This window comes from Carya illinoinensis, chromosome 3, assembly GCF_018687715.1.
Source record: "Carya illinoinensis cultivar Pawnee chromosome 3, C.illinoinensisPawnee_v1, whole genome shotgun sequence".
Classification (NCBI taxonomy): Eukaryota; Viridiplantae; Streptophyta; class Magnoliopsida; order Fagales; family Juglandaceae; genus Carya; species Carya illinoinensis.
Window position 1 is genome coordinate 9,853,789 of NC_056754.1, and position 22,731 is coordinate 9,876,519.

Here is a 22,731-nt window from a genome sequence, read left to right on the forward strand (position 1 = left end):
AACCGGATCCGTAATTGGGTCCGGATTTATAATAACCGCCCGGGTATAATTCGGGCAGATAATTGCCCGGATCCAAATTTTCAGATCGGATCTCGAAAAAATCCGGCCCAGATGCATATCTCTACTCAAAACGATAGAAGATGATTAATATTTTTATATTGATTTATTTTTTTAAATTTTGATTGAGTTGATTCTTCTTAAACTAATTGAATTTTTTAACTCATTATTCATATACTAAATATTTAGTAAAAATAATTTTTTTAAAAAGTACTGTATGTGATATATGAATTTATGTTTAGAATTTTTCCCCAAGACATACCTATTAGTATGATGCGTTTTAATTATTTCAAAAATTAACTATAGAAGTAAATCGTATTTTAAATGTGTTTTATCAACTTATTTGATTAAAAATGATAAAAATACATTATAACATTTCTAGATTTTCATATTTGGATAGATGAATTTAATTAAGAAACAGCATGAAGAATCCGAAAACTATCTTAGTAAATTATTTATACAAGAAAAGTATTATTTACCGGAGCCAATTAATTGATATGGCTATTGAAAAGATTATAATAAAAAATAATAATATTACGTATAGTTATTTTTATATATTTTTTATAAATTTTATTAATATAATTAATTATTTTAATTAATCTAATCAATCACATTAATAAAATATATAAAAAATACATATAAAAAATTATTTATAATAAAAAATAGCATGAGCTTTACGCGCAGACTTCCAAACATACGTAAATACAAGGTTTTTTTATTTTTGGTGTGAATATCATTATTCTAAACGAAAACCCCCACGTGTCGGTTGACAAATATAGCTTATGTTCTCTGTCGGTTGCCCTAAGCCAGTAGCCAGCCCATCCCACCGCGAACGCACACGTGCCCTTTCCCCTCTCGACACCTTCTTCTTCAGCCTCTAAAATCCTCCAATGGTCCAATATGCCCCAAACTCCAACCCCTTCCACCACCTCGCACCTCAAAGAAATCCTCACTACTCTCCGACACCATCGTTGCCGGAAAAGAGTCAAAGACCCTCCATACTCTTTCTCTGATGCTTCCCATTTCCGGTCACGCTTCCTTCGAAACTATCAAGAAACCCAAAACCCCCGAGTTATTAGACCGCAAGAACTCACCGGCCAACAAGCTCAACTCGGCTTTTCTTCCTATCCACCATGCCCATTCACGCATTTGGCTCCTCCTCACCATCCTCTCCATCCAGGTACTCCTTCTCTTCACACTCCGGTCTCTTCCTATCTCCCTCTCCCTCTCCCACCCTCGCCCCAGCGAATACGTCCAGGATTCCTTATCCGCGGACCCGAATCGAGATCAATGTGGATCGGGTCGAATATTCGTGTACGATCTCCCCGTAACATTCAACTCTGAGATTCTAGCCAATTGTGATGACTTGAACCCGTGGAACTCTCGCTGCGAAGCGCTGGTCAATGATGGCTTCGGCCGGAGTGCCACCGGGCTTGTCGGGGTCGTGCCGAAGCAATTGGCTTCGGCGTGGTACTGGACGGACCAGTTTGTGTCAGAGATCATTTTCCACAATCGGGTCTTGAAGCACAAGTGTCGGGTCCTAGAGCCGGAAAATGCTACGGCGTTCTACATACCGTTCTACGCTGGACTGGCGGTGGGTAAGTATCTTTGGTCGAATTCGAGCGCCAAGGAACGCGATCGCCACTGCGAGATGATGTTGAAGTGGGTTCAGGAGAAACCCTATTACAAGAGATCCAACGGCTGGGATCACTTCCTCACCATGGGGCGCATCTCGTGGGACTTCCGGCGGTCGAAAGACGAGGACTGGGGTTCTAGCTGTATCTACATGCGCCGGATGCGGAATATCACGCGCCTCCTGATCGAGCGGAACCCGTGGGACTACTTTGACGTCGGTGTGCCTTACCCCACGGGATTCCACCCCAGGTCAGACTCCGACGTTACAGCATGGCAGCGCTTCGTCCGCGACCGTAACCGCACAAGCCTATTCTCTTTCGCCGGGGCGACACGTGGCGCCGTCAGGAACGACTTCAGGGGGATATTGCTCAGGCAGTGCAACGGGACGGACGCGTGTACGATCGTGGACTGCGCGGGGTCTCGCTGCTCCAACGGTACATCGGCTATCCTGGAAACGTTCTTGAGCTCCGACTTCTGTCTACAGCCGAGGGGTGACAGCTTCACCCGCAGATCGCTATTCGACTGCATGGTTGCCGGGTCGATCCCTGTTTTCTTTTGGAAGCGAACCGCCTATTATCAGTACGAGTGGTTTTTACCGGGCGAACCGGATAGTTACTCGGTCTTTATTGACCGAAACGCCGTAAAGAACGGGACGTCTGTGAAGGAAGTGCTGGAGAGGTATAGCAGGGAGGAGGTGAGGAAAATGAGAGAGAAAGTGATCGATTATATACCGAAAATAGTGTATGCAAGACCTCAGGAGGGGTTGGAGACGGTAAAGGATGCATTTGATGTGGCCATTGAGGGGGTGCTACGGAGGTTCAAGGAACAAGAGGAGTGGGGATTCAAGTGGTAATAATAGAGATTATGTCACTACGAATAGGGATTGTGGCCAAAAATTTTTATGGGTGAGGCAGATAGTACTTATTAGTTATTAGAGCTATTTTTTAAAAAGATTTTTTTTGGGTACATTTGTATACAATTGCTGCCATTGTTAGTGACATTATTATCTGATCCTTTTATCGAGGAATCAGTCTCAGAATTCTGGGTTTCATTTTGTGCACAAAGTGGGGGACTTTCGGCAATGAAGTGAACTGCGAACACTAGCCATCAGCAAGTGGTCCAAATGAGCAGCAGACACGCAGACAGTGGTGGTCCAAAGTGGTGGACGGGTAGGGGGACGGATGGTTAGATGAGGTGTGATATTGTTAGGGCAGTGCACCCTTTGTTCTTGGGGACCGTGCATGTGGCATTGTAGGTATTCAATAATATCATGTATAATTGAGAAAATAAGTGATGCGCGTTATCATATTTGCACTTTATGAATTGGTCTCTTTAGAGCATTTTCATCTTTCTACAAAAAAGAAAGAGAAGGAATTGGTCCATTTTTGCTGGGTTGAGGAATCTGTCATATACAACAGGGTTTCATGTTCAATGGGGAAACCTTAAACGGTGGTACAAGTTTCATTTTCATCCTTCATCCTACGCTATTTTCTTCCAATGGATGTAGATTTATAAAAATATCAGATGCTGGTGGGGTAGAGTTGTATATGATGCAAACTGTCTAGTTCTGCAAGTTTGTATCTTGTTGACGTAAAGGTTTGTCGACTTGGTGGATCTTTTTTACATTATTTTTTGACATTATAAAAGTGGACGGGATCTTTTTTACATTATTTTTTTAACTATCCTGCTTTTTATTTATTTTTAAATATTTTGAATTCTGTTACGTTTTTAGTACAAAATGATTATATGAATTTCTGAAAATATAATTAATATATGTTTTTTGGGAGTGGAGACTTGAAATGTTTGGGAATTAAAAAGAAGTATATGTTTCTTTAGTATGAGATGAGAGGGAATGGGGTTTCTATATAGGAAAAATATTCTTGTAAGTACAATTGTGTATTAATCTGTGTATTAATATGATGTGATTGGTCAAAAAGTAAATTTTATTAAAAATAGTGTTAATTTAAATTTTAAGTATAAATAAATCAGTATTGATACACAGATTAGTACGCGATTTGTATGTAGCAAAACTCTTATATATAATATAGTAATACCGGTATCAATCTTAAATAAGTGTCAAGTAAGTAAACGCTGAATTTTCGTCTAAAATATTATATTTTGTTCTGTTTTGATTCTTTGTCCACTGACTAACTTTTTGATCTTTGTTCATTTGCATGGTTACCTGTCTAATATTTATTTTTCTTTCTTGCTCCTGCTTTTATGACGAAATTAGTTTTGATTAAGTTATGTAAATTTATAACCTCTTCTAAATCTGTTTAAATTTTTTTTTATTTACTGTCTTATTTACCATTTAATAATATTTAATCTCAACTGCACGTGCGCCCTTCCTCGTATATAGTTATATTACTCTACAGCAATTTTAAACGTGATAAGTCCGGTCCAAAGAAAAAGACAAACTTGAAACTTAAGTTTAGAAACGGATGTGTTGGACCAGCATACAACGTTAAATTTGTCTGACTGGACTTATTTTATTTTATTTTAACACCATTCAGCTTTAACATAATATATATATATATATATATATATTAAGGTTTCACATTCTGGTCGTGAATAAATCTATGCTTTATTTAGAAACCGCTAAATGGAAAAAAAATAAATAAATTGCACACTTAAAATTGTTTTATAATTTTATTTTGAATATTGCATAATGATGTGAAATTAGTGAATTTAATTATTTATATCATACTCGATCAATTATATAAAATTTAAAAGAATTATCAAGGATAAGAAGCGAGACACTTGGGCAGTTGTTAATTATAAAAGTTTATGAGTTTGTGCTTCAATGTAAGACTATCGGTCCGGACCAAAGAAATTAAATGGACTGAATGGTTCGATCTGGACCAATTGTTTTATTGGTTGGTCTTCGGGTATGATTTATTTGAATTGGACTAGATCGAGACGGAATGAATGTATATATATATTTAAATATTATATATTATATCATATTATATAGTAATTATATAAATTAATTATATAATTTTCATCCAAAATTATTTAATATTCATTAACTAACTATAAAATATTAAAGAGATCACTTAATTTTAATTTTACTAGTTTAACTAATTTTTGTATTAGTTTTTTTGTCAAAAAAAGATGAAAAAAATATTCATGGACCGAATCGGTCCGATTCAAAAAAATTGATAGATTAAAATTTTCAATCTATGAGTTTCCCGGAAGCGAATCGGATCGATTAGACCCATAAATTGAAGATAAATGTATGTGAAATCAATTAAAAAAAAAAAAAAAAAAACCTCTGGAACGTAGGAAGCCTTATATCAACGAGGTCCACGAAAGAGAAAACAATGGGCTCTATTGGGGCTCGTGCTTATTAGTTTGGGCTGGTAAAGATTATTTCTTAAATTGATAAGCCATATGACCAAATTAGGTTGGTGATGCTAATTGTAAAAAAATACCATAATTGGATGTTATGATTTAATTTTTTATATCCAAAATTTTTATGGCTAATATTTACGAAACTAAATTTGAATAAATGAGTGTAGAGTGTAATAATGCAAACTCACTAAAGACTGAATGCTAGTAAACTTCTTTATGTCAATGAAATGAAAATGGTGGCTTAAAAATAAAAATGGAAAAAAGATTAAGACAGACATTGATGGTTATTAGAATTGGACTTTGCTTTTCAGTCAATATATTTCATTCAAGCGAGTGTATTTAAAAGTTACAACAGAAACTCTACACAATTTGTCCCACATTTTCATTCCAAAAGAACAAAAGAAAAAGGAGTCCGTCAAATGGTCGATCGGACCTAGAGGTTGATAAAACTTGGACAGCCATTACAACTACTACGTCCAAGAACCAGAAAGCAAAGATTGTGTAAGAGAATGAGCAGAGGAAAGGGAAAGTGAAATTGAGAGAACTTCTTTTCTTGTTCTGTATTAATAATCTAAACTTACTAAAATGGTACATGCTCTGCCTGTTATATGCAATTGAGTGAAAAATATATACACGTGCTGAAAATGTATCTCAAAATAGTTACATTATGACTTCTTCTAGGATCTTCTGAAATTGCTAACACTCTCCCTCAAGATGGAGTGTAAATGTCATTAACACCCATCTTGGACAAAAGGTGATTAAGTTGAGTAGCACCGAGAGGCTTGGTAAGGAGATCACTGAGTTGATGAATACTATTAACATGCAAGGTCTTTATCACACTTGCTTAACCAAATAATAGTCTATTTCTACGTGCTTAATCCTCTCACTAAATATAGAGTTAGTAACAATATGTAAAATTGCTTTATTTTCACAAAATAGAAGGGCCCAATCCGAGTCATAATAAGCTCTGAGCTGCAGCATGAATGTAGAGGATGTTGGAGTATAGCATCCAAGATTGAACAAATGGAATTGAAGTCTAAAGCAGCAGCAGCACGTGTTAAATTAAAAGAGGATTGAACAAATGGAATTGAAGTCTAAAGCAGCAGCAGCACGTGTTAAATTAAAAGAGGAAGAAGAGTTAGTTAGTTAGTCATTTTTACTTCATTCTTATACTTATATAAACAGAGTTTCATTTTGTAATAATTGATTCAGTCAATACAAATCTCAGTTTCAAGTTTCTCTCTTATCTCGAGTTCATGATCTTGATTTCATCTGAAACTTAACATGGTATCAGATTGAAAATACTCTTGCTTCCGCAACTTCACTTCCTGATACGATTACAAACATTTTCAGTCCGAAATCTTTGAAATCTCTAATCATAATTTTCTTGCATTTCTTGGAAATTTCCAAGAATGAATTCTGATGATGATGTATCTGTTCATTCTTCTCATCTTCGTCAAAATCCTTCGGATGACTCCTCTAGTCCATACTATTTGCATCCAAGTGATAATCTTGGTGTGTTGCTGGTTTCAGAAATATTTGTTGGTAATAATTACATTGCCTGGAGTCGATCTATTATCATTGCCTTAACTGTCAAGAACAAAGATGCGTTTATTGATGGATCAATCCTTGCTCCTCCTGCTGATCAACGTGTTCTCCACACTGCTTGCCTTCGAGCCAATAATCTGGTACTTTCTTGGCTCATGAACTCCATATCGAAAGAAATAAGAAGTAGTCTTCTTTATGTTGCCTCTGCTGTCGATTTATGGAATGAATTGAAGACCAGATATTTGAGAAGTGATGGTCCTAGAGTTTTTCATCTTGAAAAATCTCTCAGTTCCATTACTCAAGGTTCTTTAACCATTACTAAGTACTTCAGTTCATTTAAGACACTTTGGGATGAATATCTCAATTACAGACCCTTTCCTACTTGTAGCTGTGGAAAGATGGCTTCATGCACCTGCAACCTATTTGATTTTCTCCTTATGAGACAACAGTCTGATTATGTCTTAAAGTTTTTAGTTGGTCTCAATGACTCTTATGCCTCAATAAGGAGTCAATTACTTCTCTGTTCTCCATTGCCAAGCATGGCAAAGGTATTTTCTTTGCTGATTCAAGAGGAAAGTCAGCGACAGTTGAATAATTCTGTTGATCATGAAACTCATGCTCTGTTGGTCAAACAAGTTAATCACCAGCCTAAATTCTTGAAAGACAAGTCAAAGAGATCCTCTCTATACTGTACTCACTGTGGGTACAATGGACACACTGTGGAGAAATGTTTCCAGTTGAATGGATATCCCCTTGGTTGAACTGGACCCAAAGGCAAGCGATATTCACCTAATGTAAATGCAGCTATTTCCAATGAAGAGGTCTACATTACCAACAGTAATGAGAACCAGAAGTTTTCTTTAACTCATGAGGAATTTAACAAACTTTTAGCACTTGCTAATTCAAATCCTCCACCTCCTCAAACAAATCCCACACTAGCTGTGAATCTTGCCACTTCTCATTTCTCTGGTAACCTTCTAAACTCTTCTTGTTTTTCTGTTTCTTCAATCCAAGAACATGAAATTTTATGGATATTAGACACTGGTGCAACAGATCATATGATCTGTTCACCTCTTCTATATGCTTTTACACCTAAGCCTATTAATACTCTCATTAACCTACCTAATGGCCAATCAGTTTCTGCCAACTACATTGGCACCATTTGCCTGTCTGACACATTATCTTTAAATAATGTGTTATGTGTTCCTAGCTTTTCTTTCAACTTGCTTTCTATCTCAAAACTAACCAAAGACACTAATATCTTTGTTTCTTTCTTTAACTCTCATTGCCTTTTACAGGACCAATCAGCAAAGAGGATGATTGGGATTGCTCATGAAAAACATGGACTTTACCACTTCAAACAAGTTACTACCTGCACCAAGAATAAGTTTCATTCTCTACCATTTGCTTCAGCTATTACCCAACAATATTTAGATATCTGGCATAACAGATTAGGACATGTTTCTATCTCTAGATTACCTTTTCTTAGACAATTGGAACCTTCTATATCTCTTGATTCGAATAATGTTTGTGACACATGTCATTTTGCAAAGCAAAGAAAGCTTTCTTTCCCTGTTTCTTAAACACATTCAAATAAAATTTTTGATTTGATACATTGTGACATCTGGGGCCCCTTTGGTGTTGTATCTTATTCTGGCTTCAGATTTTTCCTTACAATAGTTGATGATTATACACGATGTGTTTGGGTATATATGCTCAAAGCCAAGTCTGAAGTTCCTTCTATCTTAAAAATATTATGTACAATGGTAGAAACAAAATTTAGTGTTTTTGTCAAAACTCTCAGGTCAGACAATGGGTCTGAATTTCTTATTCCTTAATTCTATCATGATAAAGGCATATTACATCAAAAGAACTGTGTAAAAACTCTACAACAAAATGGTGTTGTGGAGAGGAAGCATCAACACCTACTAAACACTGCTCGAGCTTTAATGTTCCAAGCAAACCTCCCTCTAACCTTTTGGAGTGATTGTGTGTTGACAGCAGCACACATCATAAATAGAATCCCTACTCCTCTCCTTAGAAATAAAACACTTTTTGAAATGCTCTTCAATAAAGCTCCTAATCTTTCCCATTTAAAAGTATTCGGATGTCTTTGCTTTGCATCAACTCTTTCAAATCACAGGCATAAATTTGATTCAAGAGCTTTAAAATGCTTATTCTTAGGATATCCCTCTGATATCAAAGGATACAAATTGCTAGATCTAAACACAAACAGAATATTCATTTCAAGGAATGTCATATTCCATGAAAGCCATTTTCCTTTTAAAGCCTTACCATCAAATTGCGAGGCTCATTCATTTCTATTTCCACCAAATACTTCTGTTTCAAATTTTTCTTCCCTTTTTACTTATACTCCCTCAAATCCATTTTCCAATGCATCAAATCCACCAATTGAACAAATGCCAAGCACAGAAACACTGACTGAACCAAATAGTCAAAATCCTATGCTGAATACTGAATCAACTCTCAATATTGAATCAACTCTGAATACTGAATCCTCTAGTGGTCAACATTCTCACAATATTGATCACTCTCAGCAACTCAGAAAATCTTCAAGAATGAAACAAACACCTATATACTTGCAGGATTATTTTTGTGGTTCTATCCAAAATGTTGTACAAGCAAATTCTTCATCTCCTCATGCTGTTTGTTCTCCTAACAAAGGTATTTTCTACCCCATCTCTGATTTTATATCCACAACTAGACTGTCTTCATCTCATAAAGCATTCCTAGTATCAATTTCTACCTCCCAAGAACCCAAAACCTTTAAACAAGCTGTCCAAATACCTGAATGGCAAGCTGCTATGCAAAAAGAAATAAATGCCTTAGAGTTAAATAAGACTTGGGAAATTGTTATTCTTCCTAAACATAAACAGACCATAGGCTGCAAGTGGGTCTTTCGAATTAAATATAAAGCAGATGGCACTATAGAGAGACACAAGGCTAGATTGGTTGCTAAAGGCTACAATCAACAAGAGGGATTGGATTTTTTTGACACTTTTTCTCCAGTAGCAAAGGTTACTTCCATTCGATTAATCCTAGCCATAGCTGCCATTAAAAATTGGCATCTTCACCAACTAGATGTAAATAATGTTTTTTTACATGGTGACTTATATGAGGAGGTTTATATGGAATTACCTCCTGGTATGGCTCAAAATGGAGAAAACAAAGTTTGCAAACTTCTCAAGAGTCTTTATGGCTTAAAACAAGCTAGTAGACAATGGTTTGAAAAATTGTCCAAGGCCTTGCTTCAATATGGTTTTGTCCAAGGTAATTCAGATTCTTCTTTGTTCATCAAGAAATCTGAATCATCCTTCCTAGCTATACTGGTCTATGTGGATGATGTCTTATTGGCTAGTGACAGTTTGATTGAAATACAACTACTCAAAGATTTCTTACATCACCAGTTCACAATTAAAGACGTGGGAGAACTCAAATATTTCCTTGGCTTGGAAGTGGCAAGGTCCAAGAATGGAATCTCAATATGCCAAAGGAAATATGCTCTTGATATACTTCAAGATACTGGGATACTTGCTGCCAAGCCTGCTGCATTCCCAATGGAATCCAATCTTAAGCTCACTGAAACAGATTCTGTCTTGTATGATGATCCATCAGCTTACAGAAGAATGATTGGACGATTGTTGCATTTAACTCTCACCAGACCTGACCTTGCCTATTCAGTTCAAGTTTTAAGTCAGTTCCTTTCCAAGCCAGCAATTAGTCATTATCAGGCAGCCACTAGAGTTCTTAGATATTTGAAAGCAACACCAGGACATGGATTATTTTTTTCCTCATCATCAGATTTGCAATTGAAAGCCTTTTCAAACAGTGACTGGGCAGGGTGCATTGACACTCGAAAAAGTGTCACAGGGTTTGCTATTTTTCTAAGCAACTCACTGGTTTCATGGAAAAGCAAGAAATAGGCAACAATAAGCAGGTCATTTGCAGAGGCAGAATATCGGGCCATTGCATCAACCACCTGTGAGATTTAATGGCTTCTTTATGCCTTGCAAGATTTGGGAATTAATCACTCTCAATCAACAATGCTCTATACAAACAGCAAGGCAGCCTTATCCATAGCAACAAATCCTGTTCAGCATGAGAGGACAAAGCACATAGAAATAGATTGTCACCTTATCAGAGAAAAATTGCAGCAAAAAGTCATCAAGCTATTTCATATTCCTTCAAGATTGCAGCTGGCAGACATATTGACAAAACCCCTTGGTTCTCTACTATTTCATCACACATTACGCAAGATGAACCTCATTAATATCCATGTTCATCTTGAGGGGGGTGTTGGAGTATAGCATCCAAGATTGAACAAATGGAATTGAAGTCTAAAGCAGCAGCAGCACGTGTTAAATTAAAAGAGGAAGAAGAGTTAGTTAGTTAGTTAGTTAGTCATTTTTACTTCCTTCTTGTACTTATATAAACAGAGTTTCATTTTGTAATAATTGATTCAGTCAATACAAATCTCAGTTTCAAGTTTTTCTCTTATCTCGAGTTCATGATCTTGATTTCATCTGAAACTTAACAGAGGACAATTAAATACCCTATCCAAGAGATGCGTTAATGTGTCTAATCGAAAGGGGTTATTGGGGTCATTGAGATTTAGGTATTGGGTCATATTGGTTGCATGAAAGGTGTTTGAATCAAGGTTTGTGTGGACTGAGTGTTTAGCATAATGGTTTGAGGAAGAATCAGCAGAACTTTCTAGTGAATCCTCCATGAATAGTTGCTCTCTGGCTCTGTGATACCATATAAGATTCTAGAGAATAGAAAGGAGAAGAAAGCATAGGGCGTGAAGCATGAAGTTTTGGAAAGTATATTGTATTCACTACTATGCACGATACAAGGAGGCCATGATATATACACATTTGCTAACAAACTAACTGAATGCTATACCAAAAATAGGAGGCTTTGATTATTTTTGTTGTATCGGGTCAGGTGGTTCATGTTAGAAAGTAAGAGCAGCATAATCTGTGATTGGTTAGGGTTTGGTGAAATACAGTTATGGGAAATAGAATGAAAAATGTGGGTTCATTTATTTTTATTCTTTGCGACTTTTGTTACATTCTATTTGATTGGTGAGAAGTGTAGTTAAATAAAACGTCATAAAGTTTATGGAATGCAAATTTTGCCACTTTTGGTGTCAAAGAAAATAGAATGCTAGCATGACATTGCTTAATGACTAGAGCTATAATTATATAATAGTAGACTGTAGTGCTATACGTCTAATGGTCAATGTCTCAAAGAAAGGGCATGCTTGGAAAGTGTGACATGTAGCAGCTCATAGGAACATTTTATATGAGCACGCTTGGTGATCGTTCAAGTGGATCAGTAAGTCTCTAATCTTCTGTACTGTATAAATGGAAGAAAGGCAACATTTGTTGTCTCAATATATTTGACATGAGAATCATTTTTATGACTACTTTCTAAACAGGAATTTAAGGCATTATAAAAGAAAAAAATAAAATAAAAGTGTCATCACTACTTTCTAAATTCATTTTGTGCTCCTGATGTTTTTTATTTTCTGTCACAATCTTTTATTTATCTCTTTCATTTTAATTTTTTTTGTCAGTCTTTTATTGGAATGTTTGGATGCACTTTGAAACAAAATGCATCTTTTTGTTTTGAATTCCATTACGAAAAATAGCCAAATTTGTCTGTCTAGGCCATCACGTGTGCTGTTTATATTGAATTTGCAACAATTTTTCTCACGTGTGCTTCCTCTGTTTGAAATTGTGAAGGACTTATAATAGTTTTCTGCATCCAATTTTCTCTAATGAAAAGTGGTGTATAACGTGACTTATCAAATTAAAATATCTGAGTCATAATGTGAAAAACAAAACCATCACTTGGTTTCTTCATATTCTTTTATTTCCAACTTAAGAATTGTTTATTTCCAGAATTGTTCTATGTCATTCAATTGTATAAACTGAAACTTGTATAAATATCATGTTTTTGCTATTTGGATTTTAATTCCTATAAACTATTATTAACTAACAACAACTAAAAGTAATTGTAAAGCTCTTAAAACTTTTGATGTACTTGAATGAGAACTTCTATCACTTTGATTTTGTTTTTTCTTTTTTGGTGATTTTTTTGAGTTTCATTTGCAAGTTTTGATTCAATTTCAGAGCTTAATGTGACTCAAAGTTCATAACCTAGTGCCCAATGGTTATCAAAATCATAGAAAAAATTTCTAGAATTGAACTTATCTCATCCATGAATTTATATTGAATATTACATAGCCTTTCTGACTGCATATTGAATTTGCAAGGTACCCTTCGGTCAATTGAGCAAGGAGAAATGATATCTGCAAAGTTTGGGCTACCATAGATGGCGGCCATACAGTTGGAGATATACATAACAGTTGTTCTGCTTACAACCCTACGCTCTCCACACCCGCCTTGAGAAGAATAGTGCATAAATTTCATTGAGAAGATCTCAAAAATTAACTGCCAAAATTATCGAAGTATTGTTTACAAATTAAACTCACAAACTATTAACCTTTTTTGTAATACAATGATAATCTAGCTAATATTATGATCTAAATTCAAAAGTATAAGCTAATAATTAACCCTGATTTGAAATATAAGTATGATTTATGCTCTTGCTAAGATATCTCCATTATGATAGATGAAATGTAAGGGACATAACATGATTAAAAAAAAAAAAATTCTAGGTATGTAATGTTCAAATTAATATGTGCTTGTGACATGTTATTTGATCACAATATATATACATCTTCCACGACTTAATTACACGTTGATCATAAAGAGGTGTCATGCATTGCATGGTTTGCCACAAACCAGCCGACCAGCATTTTAAACTAATCTTTTTTGTTAATCTTGCCACGACTTAAAATACTCTTTAGTTTAATACAATTTACAAAATTTGTATTAAACTATGGAGTATTTTGAACTACTTTTTTGTTTTCTAATCTAGCAAAACATTTAATTATTATACTTTACTAATATATTATTATCTAAAGATATTTGTTAGATAATTTATTAATCATTTTTCTTTTTTTAAAAATCTAAACTAGGCAAACGATCTTGGACGTTGCTCTACTACTAGTATACATATAAGTAAAGCTAGTGAATGATGGGAACCAAGGCAGGCCTACTCTTAAAGATCCTTTGCAAGTTCCAGATGTGCCAATTACAAGATCGAGAGCCAAGAAGATCAAGGAAGCAATGCAAGGATTAGTACAAACCACTTGGGAAGAAGCCAGCAAGAGCCCAACACTCAAGATGGGCTTGAAAGAAGAAGAACCAGCTTTGATCCACTTGATCCAAGCTATGGAAGACTTGACTTAGAAATATGGCCTTTAGATATTAAGGCTTTCAATTTGTTTAAAGGATTTTTATTATTAGTTTTGAATAAGTGGGCTTGAGGATGCTTAACCCACATATGTCTTACTTAGTTGAACTAGGGTTTAGAAGTACTGTAGCATGACACTGTTCACGCTACAGTACACGCGGCTACTGTTCACAAAGGGCATTTTTGAGAGAAAGGGTCTCAAATTTTAGTCTAGGGTTTTATCATGTTTTGGGGAGGGTATTTAAAGGATGTAATCAGCCATTTCAAGGCAGACATTATTTTATTTCGAATTTTAATTGTGAGTGAGTTTTCTCCTCTTGTTCTTAATTGAACTCTTGAACTTATCAAAGGTAAATCACAACCTTTGTGGCGTTCCTCCTCGTAATTTGGGTTCTTGAGACGGGATTTCAACGGGTCTAGATTTTGATATAATCTAGGTTCTTGAAACGAGTTCTCAACAGGTCTAAATTCTCCATCCATAGACTTGAGTTTGGCGTTCTTGGGTTTGTTTTTCCAATATTGTTGTTGGGTCTCAAAGCGAGTCGATTAAGGTTCACATCATTTGGTATTCAGAGCAAGGTTTCCAATCAGGTCTGATTCTATCTTTTTATTTATTGTATTGTTTATTCTAGGGCTTCAATGTTCTAGAATTGCCCAAAAAAAAAAAAAAGCACAAAAATTCGTTTTTCCTAGGGCTGCCAAAATTTGCACCATCTAGGGTTTGAAATTTCTTGGGTTTCATTGATTTCCTTCTATTTCCTTGTCAATTTGTATGCGTTTGAATTCAATTGTTTGATTATCCCAATTGAATATTTCTGTTTGTGGATGAATTGTTGAGAAAAGAAAAGAAAAGAAAAAAAAAAAAAATCGTCCAAAAAAAAAAAAAAAAAAAAAGAGGTGTAGAAACATCCAAATTTTTTTTTCTTGAGCCTTTCATCATAGGGGTTGTGCATCCTTCATTATAGTTGGTATCTTGTGTTACAGTCACTCTTCCATTCGTATAATTTCCGTGATTCTCGTGTCGTTTCTTTCCTTCCGTGTTTCTCTTGTTCTTGTTTCTTGGATCTAATTGCTAGTTGGGATTAAACAAGGTTGCTTTGTCTTGATTGAGTTCAGTTAGTTCTCAAAGAACTTGAGTGGGAAAACTAGAGGTAAAAGGCAAGAGAGTGTGAGATTATTATCGAAAAAAAAAAGCCAATTCAGAGTGAAACACGAGTGGAGTGCCATCATTTGAGTGTAAACACGTAAGGGAGCGTGTGAGGTCCTTTTTTTTTCTGCTAACATTTTCTTTTTGCTGCACATTACAATGTCTCACCGCAGTGGCTCATCACCCAAGGGGATAGCAGATAACTCATTTGTGTTGCAAGCCATGCAACAACAGTTTGAGCGGATGAACATGCTATTGGGACAAATGGAGGATAGGATGAATCAACAACAAGCAGAGATTAGAAATTTGCAAGGTGGGAGAAATCGGAGGCGGCGTGAGCCTAGGGTTGAAAATGCATATGAGAATGAAGGAGATGATGAGGATGAGGAAGACCTAACATCTGAAATTGGGTTGGGTAGACATAGAGGAGTTAGGCGTGAAAGAGGATTTGAGGGGAACCTAGGGGGTCGGGATGGTGTCGATAGAGACTTGGGGAGCATCAAAATGACAATACCATCTTTCCAAGGTAGAACTGACCCAGAGGTTTATCTAGAGTGGGAGAAAAAAATAGATTTGGTATTTGATTGTCATAATTACTCTGAGGAGAAGAAAGTAAAGTTGGCAGTAATTGAATTCACTGATTATGCTATTATTTGGTGGGATCAATTAGTGACCACTAGGAGGAGGAATCATGAGAGGCCTATAGAGACATGGGGAGAGTTGAAAGCTCTCATGAGGCGGAGATTTGTACCTAGTCACTACTATAGGGACCTTTATCAAAAGCTCCAAAATCTTACACAGGGGTCTAGGAGTGTGGAGGATTACCATAAGGAGATGGAGGTGGCTATGATTCGGGCTAATGTAGAGGAGGACCGGGAGGCCACCATGACTAGATTTTTGAGTGGTTTGAATAGAGATATAGCCAATGTGGTTGAATTGCAACATTATGTGGAAATAGAGGACATGGTGCACATGGCTCTGAAGGTGGAGAGGCAATTAAAGAGAAAAGGGACAGCAAGGTACACTCCGGTTCCTAGCACTACTTGGAAATCAAAGTGGGATAGGAATGATCCTGCTGAAGTAAAGAGAAAGATCGAACCACCTAAGGGCAAAGATGAGGGACCTAGCAGCAAAGCCAAGGCAGAATCTCAACCTTCAAGGAATAGAGATATTAAATGTTTTAAGTGTTTGGGTTCAGGGCACATTGCTTCTCAATGTCCAAATAGGCGAGTGATGATTATGCGTGACAATGGGGAGGTGATGACTGAGAGTGAGGATGATCGTGATGGAGTGCCCGAGTTGGTTGATGCTAGTGATGACGAAGGAGTGATATATGCTGTGAGTGAGTCTCTTGTTGCTAGGCGTGCTCTCAACACACACATTAAGGTGGATGATGCCGAGCAACAGAGAGAGAACATTTTCTATACTAGATGTCACGTCAACAGCAAAGTATGTAGTATGATTATTGATGGAGGGAGTTGTACTAATGTGGCTAGCACTACTTTGGTTGATAAATTGAATTTACCAACCTTAAAACACTCTAGACCATACAAATTGCAGTGGTTGAATGATTGTGGGGAAGTTAGGGTGGATAAACAAGTGTTAGTTCCTTTTTCAATTGGAAGGTATCAGGATGAGGTGCTTTGTGATGTTGTGCCTATGCATGCTGGCCATATTTTGTTGGGGAGGCCGTGGCAATATGATAGGAGGGTGACACATGATGGGTTCAAAAACATGTACAGCTTTGTAAAGGAGGGTAAAACAATCAAGCTTGCTCCTTTAACTCCAAGCCAGGTCTATGAAGACCAATTGAAACTGAAAAGTGAGGTTGCTCAGAAAAGAAAGAGTGAAAATGCGAGTGATCAAAAAAGAAAGAGTGAAAATGAGAGTGATCAAAAAAGAATGAGTGAAAAAGAGATTGAGCAGAAAAGAAAGAGTGATAGTGAAAATGAGCACAACAAAAAGAGTGAAAAAGAAAGTAGAGATGTGGCTGAGAGTAGAGAAAAAAGAGTAGAGCCACGAGAGAAAAAAGAAAGAGAGTCTGCAGAGAGAAAAGGAAAGACAAAAGTGAGTTTCTATGCCAGAGAGAGTGAGGTTAAGAGGGCTTTCTTCGTAGATCGCCCTATGATTTTTCTTGTCTATAAAGAGTCTTATCTTACTCTTGATGACACTCACCAGTCTCTTCCTAGTTTGGCTATTTCCTTGTTGCAGAAGTTTGATGATGTATTCCCAAAGGAGATGCCTAATGAGTTGCCACCCATTAGAGGCATTGAGCATCAGATTGATTTTGTACCTGGAGCTGCTATTCCAAACCGACCAGCCTATAGGAGTAATCCAGAGGAGACAAAGGAACTTCAGAGGCAAGTTGAGGACTTGATGAGCAAGGGGTATGTGAGGGAGAGCATGAGCCCATGTGCAGTACCAGTGCTATTAGTGCCAAAGAAGGATGGGACGTGGAGAATGTGTGTTGATTGCAGGGCGGTCAACAATATTACGGTAAAGTATCGGCATCCCATTCCTAGATTAGATGATATGCTTGATGAATTGCATGGCTCTTGTATTTTTAGTAAAAGTGATCTTAAAAGTGGGTACCATCAAATTAGAATGAAAGAGGGTGATGAATGGAAAACTGCTTTTAAGACTAAGTATGGCCTTTATGAATGGTTAGTTATGCCATTTGGACTTACAAATGCGCCCAGTACTTTCATGAGATTGATGAACCATGTCCTACGTGCATTCATTGGCAAGTTTGTGGTTGTGTATTTTGATGATATCCTAGTGTACAGCAAGGACTTAAATGAGCATATTGAGCATTTGAGATATGTGTTTGATGTGTTGAGATGTGAAAAGTTGTATGCTAATTTCAAGAAATGTACCTTTTGCATGGAAAGAGTTGTTTTTCTTGGATATGTTGTTAGTACAAAGGGTATTGAGGTGGATGAAGAGAAAGTCAAGGCCATCAAGGAGTGGCCAACGCCAAAGAGTATCACTGAGGTAAGAAGCTTTCATGGTTTAGCTAGTTTTTATCGGCGTTTTGTTAAAGATTTTAGCACCATTGCTGCACCACTCACTGAAGTCATTAAAAAGAATGTTGGGTTTCATTGGGGGGGTAGTCAAGAGAATGCTTTTGCCACCATTAAAGAAAGGTTGTGCTCTGCACCTGTGCTAGCATTACCTGATTTTAACAAAGCTTTTGAGATTGAATGTGATGCCTCAGGTATAGGGATTGGAGCTGTTTTGATGCAGGATAGGCGGCCCATAGCTTTCTTCAGTGAAAAGTTAAGTGGGGCCTCACTCAAGTACCCTACTTATGACAAAGAGCTTTATGCTCTTGTTCGTGCATTGGAGACTTGGCAGCACTACCTATGGCCTAGGGAATTTGTGATCCACACCGATCATGAATCATTAAAGCATCTCAAGGGTCAAGGTAAGTTGAATAAAAGGCATGCTCGTTGGATGGAATACATTGAGACATTTCCATATGTCATATGTTACAAGCAAGGTAAGGAGAACATTGTTGCTGATGCTTTATCTCGAAGGTATGTACTTCTTACTTCTATGAGTGCTAAGATGCTTGGGTTTGAATATGTGAAAGACCTATATGCCGATGACGCTGACTTCTCTAATGTGTACGTGGCATGTGATAAGGTGGCATTTGGTAAGTTTTACAAGCATGAGGGTTACTTATTTAAAGAAAACAAACTTTGTGTGCCAGGTTGTTCTATGCGTGAATTACTAGTGCGTGAGGCACATGGTGGTGGATTAATGAGACACTTTGGTGTCAAGAAGACTTTGGATATTTTGCATGAACATTTCTTTTGGCCTAAGATGAAGAGAGATGTCACTCGCATTTGTGGCAGGTGCATTACATGTAGGAAGGCCAAATCTAAAGTGTTGCCACATGGGTTGTATACACCCTTACCCGTTCCTAGTGAACCATGGGTCGACATATCTATGGACTTTGTTTTGGGGCTACCTAGGACCAAAAGGGGTAGAGATTCTATTTTTGTGGTTGTGGATAGATTTAGTAAAATGGCACATTTCATTCCATGCCATAAAACAGATGATGCCACAAACATAGCTGACTTGTTTTTTAGGGAGATAGTGCGACTCCATGGTGTTCCCAGGAGTATTGTTTCTGATAGGGATGTTAAATTCCTTAGCTACTTTTGGAAGGTGTTGTGGGGGAAATTGGGTACCAAGCTCTTATTTTCCACTACTTGTCATCCGCAGACTGATGGTCAAACTGAAGTAGTTAATAGGACCTTAACTCAGCTTTTACGCACTGTTGTTCATAAGAATTTAAAAACTTGGGAGGATTGTTTGCCATTCATAGAGTTTGCATATAATAGGACCATGCATACTACTACTTCATATTCTCCTTTTGAAATTGTTTATGGATTCAATCCGCTTACCCCTTTAGATTTGATGCCTTTACCGGTTGATGGCAGGAGTAGCTTGGATGGACAAAAGAAGGCGGAGTTGGTGAAGTCACTCCATGAGAGGGTACGGCTTCAAATTGCGCAAAAGAATGAAAGAGTTGCTTCCCAAGCCAATAAAGGGCGAAGGCGTGTCATCTTTGAACCTGGAGATTGGGTTTGGGTTCACATGCGCAAAGAAAGATTCCCAGCTCATCGGAGGACTAAGTTGCATCCTCGAGGAGATGGACCTTTCCAAATCCTTGAGAAAATTAATGACAATGCCTATAAAGTGGATCTCCCAGGTGAGTATAATGTGTCTGCTGCCTTCAATGTTTCTGATCTTTCTCCTTTTGACGTAGGTGAAGATTCGAGGTCGAATCCTTTTGAGGAGAGGGGGAATGATGGGAACCAAGGCAGGCCTACTCTTAAAGATCATTTGCAAGTTCCAGATGGGCCAATTACAAGATCGAGAGCCAAGAAGATCAAGGAAGCAATGCAAGGATTAGTACAAACCACTTGGGAAGAAGCCAGCAAGAGCCCAACACTCAAGATGGGCTTGAAAGAAGAAGAACCAGCTTTGATCCACTTGATCCAAGCTATGGAAGACTTGACTTAGAAATATGGCCTTTAGATATTAAGGCTTTCAATTTGTTTAAAGGATTTTTATTATTAGTTTTGAATAAGTGGGCTTGAAGATGCTTAACCCACATATGTCTTACTTAGTTGAACTAGGGTTTAGAAGTACTGTAGCATGACACTGTTCACGCTACAGTACACGCGGCTACTGTTCACAAAGGGCATTTTTGAGAGAAAGGGTCTCAAATTTTAGTCTAGGGTTTTATCATGTTTTGAGGAGGGTATTTAAAGGATGTAATCAGCCATTTCAAGGCAGACATTATTTTATTTCGAATTTTAATTGTGAGTGAGTTTTCTCCTCTTGTTCTTAATTGAACTCTTGAACTTATCAAAGGTAAATCACAACCTTTGTGGCGTTCCTCCTCGTAATTTGGGTTCTTGAGACGGGATTTCAACGGGTCTAGATTTTGATATAATCTAGGTTCTTGAAACGAGTTCTCAACAGGTCTAAATTCTCCATCCATAGACTTGAGTTTGGCGTTCTTGGGTTTGTTTTTCCAATATTGTTGTTGGGTCTCAAAGCGAGTCGATTGAGGTTCACATCAGTGCCGCAGCGGTTTGCAGTAGTGTAACAGTAGTGCTTTTTTTTATCCAATTTTTTTATTCACATTTTTTTATCATTTTTAAATATGTTTAAAAAATATAAAAAAATATATCAATATATTAAAACTTACTTATTTAATCATTAAGTAAAAGAAAAAAAAATTCATTAAGCGGTCAAATGAAGCAGTAAGGATTGGCGGCAAAGTATATATGTGTGTAGGACTGTTCATCCATCCGGCCCAGACCGGAAACCCGAAAACCGGATTTTCGGTTATGGGTTTCGGCCCGGATCAAATCCAGGCCGAAATCCGCTTTTTTAAATCCGTATAAACCAGAGCCGGGTAACCGGTTTTAATACCCGGTTCTGGGTTTTAAACCTAGTACCCGGATTTTTTGAAAAAATCCATTCAAAACCCTACTACTCTCTCTCTCTCTCTCTCTCTCTCTCTCTCTCTCTCTCTCTCTCTCTCTCTCTCTCTCTCTCTCTCTCTCTCTCTCTCTCTCTCTCTCTCTCTCTCTCTCTCTCTCTCTCTCTCTCTCTCTCTCTCTCTCTCTCTCTCTCTCTCTCTCTCTCTCGCCGAAACCCTAGCTTCCTAAGCTATCCGAATCTTCGTCGCTTGTGTCGTCGTCTTCAGCATCACTCTCCATCGCTCCATCTCCTTCTCGGTTTCTTGGGTCAATGGATTTTATGTTTGTGGGTTTGGGTGAGCATGGTGTTGTCGGTTTCTCGGTCTCTTTCCTTTAAAAACGAGGTTCGTGTAGATCATGCCGTTAGTAATTTTGTTTGTTGTTTGCTACCTGTTACTGTTAGTGATTTTGTTTGTTGTTTGATACCTGTTATCTGTTACCGTTAGTGATTTCTCTTGCTCGAGATGTTCAGATCTGCGTGTATCCTTTTTTTTATGGGTTTTTTAGGGTTAGATCTGTGCTAGCATCTATCAAGTTCAGATCTGTAGCAGTTTTTTTAGGGTTTTTTTTTTTTCCTTTTTTTACTTTGTTGATTTGGGTCTATTTTGTTTTCATTTCTTTGTTTTATGCCCATGTACAAGAGTGCCCTGTTCTATTTAGAAGTTATATTATTCATCTGATTTTTGTTTAGAAGTTTGTTCAATTTTTTAGGGCACGAGCATGGGCATTGATAGCATTTTTCACAACTGCATTCACTATTTTAGTACTTTCCGAAACTTCATTTTAGTATTTTAGGACTCTGTTTGCCAAAAATTGGAATTTTCATTTTTGTTCGTTTTGATATAATTTCTTAATGATGTATATAGAGGGTTCATTTATTTAGTGTTCCTGATTACATCCTACTGATTGTTTATGGGCATTTAGTTTATCCATAAATAGTTCATTCATTTTTGTTCGTTTTTACATCCTGTTGTTGCACCATATATCTCAATGGCATATAAGGTCGATTATATCTCAATGGGATCATTTTTTTTAGGGGGTATGGGGCTTAGTTTTTAGTTGGATTACAATAATCCAAGTTTTCTGGGATATTGCAGGTACATGGATGACATATGGTTGTTCATTCTGTGCAAGGAAACGTAGGAAGTTCTAGCTTTTTGTTAACTGTCTTTGTGGATTGTACAACGGGTTAAAGTATATGGTTTCAGCACCAATAACTTAATTTATGTGGTTTTATCAATTACTTTTAGCCAACATACTATATATGTGGGGTGTTTGTTTACCTATTATGTGGAATGTGGCTTTTCCTTAGTGTTAAACAGTTAGTGCTGTGGACATCCATGTTATTGGTTTTTCTACATTGATTAGCATTGATTGGGAAATGATTTCCTTATCACCGGGTTGAGATTTTGGATAGAGAAATTTTAAATTTTTACATTCAAAACTCAAGATCATCATCATAATGAAAGGGGCAAAAAATGGGATAGGAATTTCAGAGATAATGCTCTTAGTGTTCCTTTCCATGGTTTGTGTTTTTCTCTGTTGAAATATATCTTACTCTTCAGTTTGGGTGGCTGCAGAGAATATACTAGGAATTTGGCGGTTATCTTCTGTTTGGGTGGCTACAGCAAA

General features: G+C 37.0%; 1 protein-coding gene across 1 annotated transcript; it reads left to right on the forward strand.

Moving 5' to 3' along the window:
• Positions 1-895: 895 nt before the first annotated feature.
• LOC122303169 (xyloglucan galactosyltransferase XLT2) lies at positions 896-3,011 on the forward strand. The gene has a single exon (XM_043114803.1). The coding sequence runs from the start codon at positions 1,070-1,072 to the stop codon at positions 2,543-2,545; it is 1,476 nt and encodes a 491-aa protein (XP_042970737.1). The 5' UTR covers positions 896-1,069; the 3' UTR covers positions 2,546-3,011.
• Positions 3,012-22,731: the final 19,720 nt, after the last annotated feature.

Coding starts and splice junctions, on each gene's coding strand:
- LOC122303169 (XM_043114803.1), top strand. CDS start 1,070: ATGCTTCCCATTTCCGGTCACGCTTCCTTCGAAACTATCAAGAAACCC.